The sequence below is a fragment of the Palaemon carinicauda genome, chromosome 5 (assembly GCF_036898095.1).
Source record: "Palaemon carinicauda isolate YSFRI2023 chromosome 5, ASM3689809v2, whole genome shotgun sequence".
Classification (NCBI taxonomy): domain Eukaryota; kingdom Metazoa; phylum Arthropoda; class Malacostraca; order Decapoda; family Palaemonidae; genus Palaemon; species Palaemon carinicauda.
In genome coordinates, this window is record NC_090729.1 from 123,610,659 (window position 1) to 123,620,558 (window position 9,900).

General features: G+C 35.8%; 1 protein-coding gene across 2 annotated transcripts in view; it reads right to left on the reverse strand.

Moving 5' to 3' along the window:
• LOC137641459 (uncharacterized) overlaps positions 1 to 9,455 on the reverse strand; it is a 256,984-nt gene extending 247,529 nt beyond the window's left edge. For both annotated transcript variants that reach the window (XM_068374031.1, XM_068374035.1), the window contains exon 1: positions 8,524 to 9,455. In XM_068374031.1, coding sequence (XP_068230132.1) covers positions 8,524 to 8,526 — 3 coding nt within the window. In that variant the 5' untranslated portion in view covers positions 8,527 to 9,455. The remainder of the gene's footprint in view (positions 1 to 8,523) is intronic.
• Positions 9,456 to 9,900: the final 445 nt, after the last annotated feature.

The window sequence follows — 9,900 nt, forward strand, 5'->3', positions numbered from 1 at the left end:
CTTTATAGTTTATATATGACATATTTGTTTTTGACGTTAATAGTTTATATAGGACATATCTGTTTTGACGTTGTTACTGTTTTAGAATAGTTTATTGTTAACTTGTTCTCATCATTTATTTATTTCCTTATTTCCTTTCCTCACTGGACTATTTTTCCCTATTGGAGTCCTTAGGCTTATAGCACCTTGCTTTTCCAACTAGGATTGTAGCTTGGCTAATAATAATAATAATAATAATAATAATAATAATAAGGCACATAATTATTGCTCTCAGATGCTCAATGTTAAACTATCCATATTATCTAGTTAACCACCTATAACAGGTCTCGCAAAGTCCCTAAAAAGAGCTCAAAGAAATAAAACACATAATTAGTCTATAATCTTAATTCGCGTTGGATAAGATGACGCGTAAACAATTATGGGACTATATTGTACGTGTGCATTCGCGTGTGTTTACATATCAGTAAGAGAATTCGAAAAAAAAAATAAATAAGTAGTGAAAGTTAGTTTCATTTTGATATAACATTACGTAACAAAGAAATGATGAAAAGGATACAAATATACACAAAAAACAAAGAGATATGATAACCCTTTAAAATTACGCGTGTGAACATGGTGTCAACCCTCAAAGGCATCACCGAACAGACAAAATTTTCATCCATTTTCATCCCAAAAATATCTGCTTCAAACTAGGGCTAATAAGCGTACTGTTTTCTGAATAAGCATGGACGTGCTGCTTAAATAATAATAATAATAATAATAATAATAATAATAATAATAATAATAATAATAATAATAATAAAATAAAAATTATAATCGTAACAAGAAAAACACTCAATTTCGACCGTAGACGTATTTGGAGTCTGTGTGACAACCATGTGCAAACTTGGTGTTAAGGTTAGGGTTAATTCGATAGACCTTTTGCTATACCTTGACCTTTGACCTAAGACTTTTAAAATGGAGTCACTTCCGCGTCTCAACATAAAAATTGATCCCTGAAAGTTTCACTATTCTATGGGTAAAATTGTGTCCAAAAAGTTGTTCACAAACAAACAAACAAACAAACAGGGGCAAAAACATAACCTCCTCCCAACTTCGTTAGCGGAGGCAATTATGACTATATTAATGACGATTATCTAATACAACGCATAAAATATCAATCATAATAGAAATAATAAAAGATTAGTATGTCTTCAGTCTAATTGGCCTAGGCCTACTATGTATCATCTCATGTTAATAGATAACTTTGGCTTTACAGATCAGAGACATAAATGAGAAGAACAATTCCATGCGAGAATAAATTTTGGAACCATGAACTTTAGTTAATGAAAAACTATAACAATTTTGGATTAGATATATAAAAAATATATCAAATATAGAATACCGTGTGAGTGACAAGATGGTAAAATTGCTATCGAAATAACGGAAGTTTTTATGTAAATCTTTGCTTTGGCTAAAAGATGATTAATATATAAAAAAAGTTGGTCTTTAAACATAACCTACAAACATTATAATTACACAGAATAAATATCTTAGCTTATACATAAAGTACATGAGATCAATCATAAACACTTCATACGCCAACAGAGATTAAAAACTAATTCACACAAATTTAAATACACAATGTAAAGGTAAGTTATACAAAAGCGTTCTGTTTTTCACTCATACAAGCTGATTCCAGAACGGTAACTATTAGCAGAGAGAGAGAGAGAGAGAGAGAGAGAGAGAGAGAGAGAGAGAGAGAGAGATTCAAATACCAAAACCACTTGACTTACCATTTACTGGTCGCGTTTGTGCTTTGTTCCTTAAACCTATCCGTTCAAAATCAGGTAGTGTAGGCCAATCCACACCGAAATCAATTTACCAACAACACTATCACATAAGTTACCTAAACAATTGTCACTGAACATTCCTGCCACGGATTTTCGCTAGGCAACTGGCCTTTTTAACTTACAACAAGGCAAGTTGCCAGAAAGGCAGTTTATTCAACGAATGCCCCTGATTTTTATTTCGACTAAAGGAGGTTTTACGCAATTAAACGTTCCTCGAACGCGGTTCGACAGATAAGTATTTGTAGTGATGTTCGAACGTGGTTGTATAACACAAGTTCGTCGACCGGCTCGAAGAAAGTCTGTTCTCGCCTGACTCTTGTGGGCGGGGCTTCATTATCCACAAATCTTACAGTATACATTCGTGGCTGACTCCAGCACTCCACCTCTTCGAGCCGTGTGACAAGGAGGTTCGATAGCTGGGTTCGACGAACCGTTCGACCGTGTATAACCCGCTTTAAACAAGATCCCGGCAAACACTACTTCGTCAATTCGGGTCATTATTATAGTGAAGTTTTGAACCACACATTTACTAAAGGGCATGTCACATTACTATCAATTATTATACAATCTTGTTTCATCCTCAATTGTCTTTTGTAAGTGCTTCGATAATGTAGATTTGACAATTAACGCGGTATACGGGGTGTGATACTCCAAGCGGATAAGAATGTTTACGACAAACAAATCTTATAGGTCCCGAAGGGCACAGGCTTTCTTTGTGTGATAGCTTAGCTTGTAATAATAATATTAATAATAATAATAATAATATATTTTGGGAGTAGACCCTCTTTTAAGCAGGTTTTATTAAAAGTGATTGCTGCCTCAGTGGCGTTAATCTTGTAATTAACTTTTTCTATTGTTCTTATTATCTTCTTCTCTTCATTTGAACAATCCGTCAGTAACTGGGAAAGGGACATATCAATAGGAAGGTGATGAAGACCATATCATTCACAATTTGTCTTTAATATATCACAACACATTGTAAAAGTACAGATAATATGTACAAAGTATAAAACACTATCACAATGTTAGTGCACACAAAGTAATTGTCACTTTTATACAAAATTTATATCCTTCGACTCAACCGGTTTCGAGCAGTGAGAAGGTTTTCTGCTCATTGTCAAGAGTGAACTGAAATGCAGGTGTTGTTTTGATGGCTTATATACGGAGTCCTGCTACGAGATTCCATCTTCACTGGTTAAGAACCGCCCTAGGGCGGAGACCGTTAATCCTATTGGGTGTTGGCCTCTGCCTCGCCGGGATGTTTGGTGGGATTACTGGCTCTGGTTCTGTCAGGAGATAATCCCTGTTTTGACCTTCAGCTATATCAGTCCTGTCATAGTTGTTATTGCCTGGACTATTGTTGATAGTGGACCTTATACATGTTGGCAATAAGGTCCCTTCTTGCGTGGTGTTGAGGTTAGGTCTTTGTTGTTGAATAAAAATAGCTTCCATTATCCGGAGACGTCTACTGTCAGGGGCATGGCCGATGATTGTTACATTTTTCACTATATGCTCCCTTGTTGTCATGAAATTATGTTTTTGGAGGCAATGCATTTTTATTGCACCCTGTTGCACGTGGCAAGATAATCTCTTAGAAAGACGCATCGTCGTCATCCCGATGTAGGTGCCAGGACATTCCTGGACGGGGCATTTATATCGGTACACTACGTTCGTCTTTTTCAAGTCATCTTGCATGGCAGGGGCAGGGTTGTTTTTCATTATCAAGTCTCGTGTTTTTGCTGATTGGTAATAAATTATGAGGTTGATTTCAGTATCCTCTGCCGTGGCAAAAACGTTGTTTTTTATTATATTTTTCATAATCTTTTCTTCTTCGTTGTAGTTTACGCTCATAATGCCTTTATAGTAAAGATTTATTTTTGCTGGCGTGTTGGTATCATTAGAGCCTTCATTCTGGTACCATTTCTCGATTTCTTTTTTAATATGCCGATTAATGTCTTTATTCGTGAAGCCATTATTCACCAGAATTTTAGTAACTCTGTCAAGTTCCTCGTGGGTGCCTCTCCACGAAGAACAGTGAGAAATGGCTCTCCGAATAAAAGCCTTAATGGTGGCAGTTTTATACCGACTAGGGCACTCACTGTCACCATTCAGACATAGGCCGAGATTCGTTGGTTTTACGTACACCGAGGTACTAAAACTATCATTGCTTGTTTCTACAAGGACATCAAGGAAGGGGAGACGTCCTTGGAGGCTGTGCTCTAGGGTGAACCTGAGCGAGCTGCATTCCTCGAAAATTCGGCGAAGTTCTTCTATGCATAGAAGAACTTCGCCGAATTTTCGAGGAATGCAGCTCGCTCAGGTTCACCCTAGAGCACAGCCTCCAAGGACGTCTCCCCTTCCTTGATGTCCTTGTAGAAACAAGCAATGATAGTTTTAGTACCTCGGTGTACGTAAAACCAACGAATCTCGGCCTATGTCTGAATGGTGACAGTGAGTGCCCTAGTCGGTATAAAACTGCCACCATTAAGGCTTTTATTCGGAGAGCCATTTCTCACTGTTCTTCGTGGAGAGGCACCCACGAGGAACTTGACAGAGTTACTAAAATTCTGGTGAATAATGGCTTCACGAATAAAGACATTAATCGGCATATTAAAAAAGAAATCGAGAAATGGTACCAGAATGAAGGCTCTAATGATACCAACACGCCAGCAAAAATAAATCTTTACTATAAAGGCATTATGAGCGTAAACTACAACGAAGAAGAAAAGATTATGAAAAATATAATAAAAAACAACGTTTTTGCCACGGCAGAGGATACTGAAATCAACCTCATAATTTATTACCAATCAGCAAAAACACGAGACTTGATAATGAAAAACAACCCTGCCCCTGCCATGCAAGATGACTTGAAAAAGACGAACGTAGTGTACCGATATAAATGCCCCGTCCAGGAATGTCCTGGCACCTACATCGGGATGACGACGATGCGTCTTTCTAAGAGATTATCTTGCCACGTGCAACAGGGTGCAATAAAAATGCATTGCCTCCAAAAACATAATTTCATGACAACAAGGGAGCATATAGTGAAAAATGTAACAATCATCGGCCATGCCCCTGACAGTAGACGTCTCCGGATAATGGAAGCTATTTTTATTCAACAACAAAGACCTAACCTCAACACCACGCAAGAAGGGACCTTATTGCCAACATGTATAAGGTCCACTATCAACAATAGTCCAGGCAATAACAACTATGACAGGACTGATATAGCTGAAGGTCAAAACAGGGATTATCTCCTGACAGAACCAGAGCCAGTAATCCCACCAAACATCCCGGCGAGGCAGAGGCCAACACCCAATAGGATTAACGGTCTCCGCCCTAGGGCGGTTCTTAACCAGTGAAGATGGAATCTCGTAGCAGGACTCCGTATATAAGCCATCAAAACAACACCTGCATTTCAGTTCACTCTTGACAATGAGCAGAAAACCTTCTCACTGCTCGAAACCGGTTGAGTCGAAGGATATAAATTTTGTATAAAAGTGACAATTACTTTGTGTGCACTAACATTGTGATAGTGTTTTATACTTTGTACATATTATCTGTACTTTTACAATGTGTTGTGATATATTAAAGACAAATTGTGAATGATATGGTCTTCATCACCTTCCTATTGATATGTCCCTTTCCCAGTTACTGACGGATTGTTCAAATGAAGAGAAGAAGATAATAAGAACAATAGAAAAAGTTAATTACAAGATTAACGCCACTGAGGCAGCAATCACTTTTAATAAAACCTGAATAATAATAATAATAATAATAATAGGGCCAGGAAAATAGTCATGAAAGCAAATAAAGTATGCAAGTTACGTTATCAAGAGAATACTGTGCGGAAGAAGTGTGTGTTTTGTTTCAACTGTTTAAGAATACGATTCGAATCAGTCTTGCTGTTAAGTGCGCAACGGGGTGTGTTGATTTGCCGTCGTGTCTATTTTTTTTCTGTTCTTTTTAATCGGATACATACAGTTCATTGATAAACTAGGCTCTTCAGTTTGTGGAAGATATGTTAGGCAATGGTTTTGTGGAAGTTAAAATATTCCTGCATTTTGGAATTTTGGCGCCAAAAGCCGAAGATTCGCGGCCATCAAACATTAGGCTACATCCAACTCCAGGGGCTGTATGGTGCATAATTAGGTAAGTGTAACAGGGCAGCAATTTTAATTTAAAAGTGTTCATTCATTAGTATTCAGATCTGACAGAGACATGGGATTATTTACGTAACTGATAATTAACCAAAAAGAAATAAAGTGGTTCTCCATGTAAATCTAGGCCTATATTGTACACTACGGTATGCTGTTCATCTCATTACATAAGTTTTTCATTTCGCAAGATAATCTTTAGACCTAATGATATTAATAAATTGTTCAATAAAGTGATCAGTTTGTTGTGGATTTATATCCAATTAGACACAGAGTAAAAGGGACCTATGCTGTGGATAAGGTTAGGCATTGCCACGGTCGATATATATCTGCACAGTTGGCAATATTTGAAAAAAAAATGAAAATCGGTGGTTAATTCCAGATTTCTTTCATTTAGGGCATTTGAGTCTCTCAAGATTCTGTTGCTTCAAGCAATAGCCTAGTAGGCCTATATCTTCAAATTTACATACTGGGCTATACTAAAAAGACCGAAACTATTAAGACTTTCAAAAAGAATCTGAAGACTTATTTTCTAACTGCTCCCATGATGTAAATTTAACAATATAGGAAAATATTCGGTGTGAAAGTCTAAATACTTAAGAATTTATACGATAAACTGAACATGAAGAGTAGGGTTCCCCTGCAGTATAGGACCAAAAAAGTAAACCTTTAAGTATGTAAAAGTGGTCTATTTACTATAAACATTCCTATTATTATTATATTTTTATAATTAGGGCCAAGGGGGAATATGAGAGATTGGAGAAAAATCTTGCTTGAGGGTTCACTCGGGCACTTTTCTATCTTATTTCTATTCCTCTTTTCATGAATTTTTTTTATAGATTATATATGAAAGAGCTATATTAATGTTGTTACTGCTCTTAAAATATTTCATATTGTTCATTACTTCTTTTGTAATTTATTTATTGCCTTATTCCCCAAATAGGGTTATAGCTTAGTAATGATAAATAAGAAGTTAGTGTCGTCTGTAGTCGTTTCGTAACCGATCGGAAGGAACTAGTGGATGAGTAATTTCGTAAGAGCAATATTAACAGAAACGCAGTTTACCTCACAACCGCCAACTAAGAACAATAGAACATGGCGATTAAAAAAAAAAAAAAAAAACAACATATCTTTATAAGTTACGTCGAGATACTACCGCTACAGTGTTATTGACTCCTTTGACGGACCAGATAATAGTACTACATAGGATTCTTCTCTGGTCACGGCCTTTACTCCGTAATAGTCTGGCTTGTTCTTCCCACATTCACTTCTGTCCTCACACACCTAACATCACTGAGTTTAACAAACAATTCTTCTTCGCTCAAGAGGTTACCTACTGCAATTGTTCAAGTAGGTACTTTCCTTTCGGTATGGATAGAATAGAGGCTTTAGCTATGGGGTAAGCACCTCATCTAGGAGAAGGAATATTGACAATCGACTGAAAAAGTTCCTTAGGTAACACTTAATGACATTGCAAAGTTGAATTATCAGTGACGTAAAAATTCGTCCTTATAGGCAGGTCAATTTAAACATTGTTGCGTAAAATTCTTTAACGGTCCAGCAGTGTAAAAAGCTATTTCTTTCAACCTTATTAATACCACTACGGAGCAGGGTCGGCAGTATAATGGTACCAAATAATAAACATTCAGATATTAAATGGATATCTTTACAATAATGCAGCACTGAGTTTATTATTATTATTATTATTATTATTATTATTATTATTATTATTATTATTATTATTATTAGCTAAGCTATAACCCTAATTGGAAAAGCAGGATGCTATAATCATTAGGAAGATCATTCTACAACTTGACAGCAGTAAACAGATATCAGAAGTAAGTCCTCTGAATCAACGCAATGTATTCCACTAAACCGTACAAGTTTTACCATGTGAGTCCTCACTGTGAGGTAACAAAGTTACCGAAGTTCGAACATGAACAATTATCGAAAGCATACTTTAAAATCCTAAGGTACATAACTAGCGAAATCTAACCGAGGCCCTTTGCGTCAATAGGCGTAGGAGGTGATGATGATGATAATGAATACTTATGAAATAAAATATCAGCGTCTATTTAGAATTGACCTAAAATATACCATAGCAGGCCTTTTCATGCGAGAATATATTTTGCAACGATGCAGAAGAAATGACAAATTATAATAACACAATTTTGGATTTAGATATATGACAAGATGTGCAGCGATACGCAAACTATATAAACGGAATGCTGGAAGTACTAATGTTAATCTTTGCTTAAGCTAATATAAAAATCAATATAAAATGTGGTCTTTAAACACGGTCATAAAATACCCTACAAATACTGTAAATACATATTAGAATAATTTTCTTAGCTTATTCACAAAATAACATTAAATCAATTATATACTATTCATACACGCAAATTCAAATTTAATATAGTGTAGTTTATAAAGTATACAAAAACATGTTTTTGACCATTTAGCTTGAGAGAGAGAGAGAGAGAGAGAGAGAGAGAGAGAGAGAGAGAGAGAGAATTCAAATATCAGTCACTTACCATTTATTGGTGACGCAGATGATTTATTCTTTTATCCTATTTGCTCAGCCTCAAATCCCGTACTGTAGGCCTATCAACAACGAAACAAGCACACTGCAGGCGTAAACGCAATTCGCCTTTGAACACTGAATGAGCACAGAGCACGACTTTGCACTAGACAACTTTTAACATAACTAATAGTCAATTTGTTTTAGCGGTGCATATTGGCACCGACTCGCAGGGGTGCCCTTTAAGCTCGGAAAATTTTCCTAATACCTGATTGGTCGGACGTATTTTGTCCGAATACCATCATTGTTTTCAAATAATTACCAAATAATGTGAATCGAAACTTATTTACTAACCTATATTTCTCCACCATATATATGTTTTGTCAATAAATAATAATAAAGAATAAATATTATATAAAGAATCATCATAGTAAATCTAATATTAATAACACAATCCACCGAAGTCGACGACAGGAGCTCGTTTTCGGATGCATGCTGCATAATTTTGTAACTTTTCACATGTTTTAACACAAATTTGGATAAATTATAATAAGCACAGGGAAAAAAACATGTTATTATAAACTTCCCTTGAATACCAGAATCTACTAAAAGAACGTGGAATTAATAAAACTTGCTATAGAGTGGGTTCGGGGTAAATCGAGCATTATACTGTCAAACACCGAAGTGGGAGTGAAAGGGTTATGTAACTCGGCGGTAAAATTATGAATTCTTTTGTGATTTTTATGCAATTTATGTAACACTACAGTATCCTCAAACTGAAAATATTGCTATTAATAAAATCTAAACTTTTACGAAAAAATAACAAACTTACATCATAGACCTATGATGTAAGTCCGTATAGTAAAGTGTTGTTATTTTCTTCTTAAAGGTTTAGATTTTATTAATAGTTTCTGTTTGAGGATTCTGTGGTGTTACATAAATTGCATAAAAATAACAATGAAACGAATTCATAATCTCACCTGCCGAGTTACAATCGCTAGACACACCTTTCCCCCTTCCATTTCCACTTCGGTGTTTGACAGTAGCATGCTGCTATGCTCCTTCTACCCAGGACCCACACTCCATGTTGGTCCTGCTTTTACCTAACCGTTATTTTCACCAACAGCGAGTTTCATTAATTTCAGGTTTTTAGTAGATTCTGGTATTCAAAGAAAGTTTGAAAGATGTTTTTCTTATGTTTAGTGTGATTTCTCCCATATTATGTTGAAATATGTGAAAAGTTACAATCTTTTGCAGGGTGCATCCGAAAACAAGTTTCTGTCGTTGACTTCGGCGGGTGTTGTTATTAAATTTAGATTCAGCATGATGATACTTTATAATTATTCGTTAACATTACTTATTGACAAAACCTATATCTGAGGTAGAAATA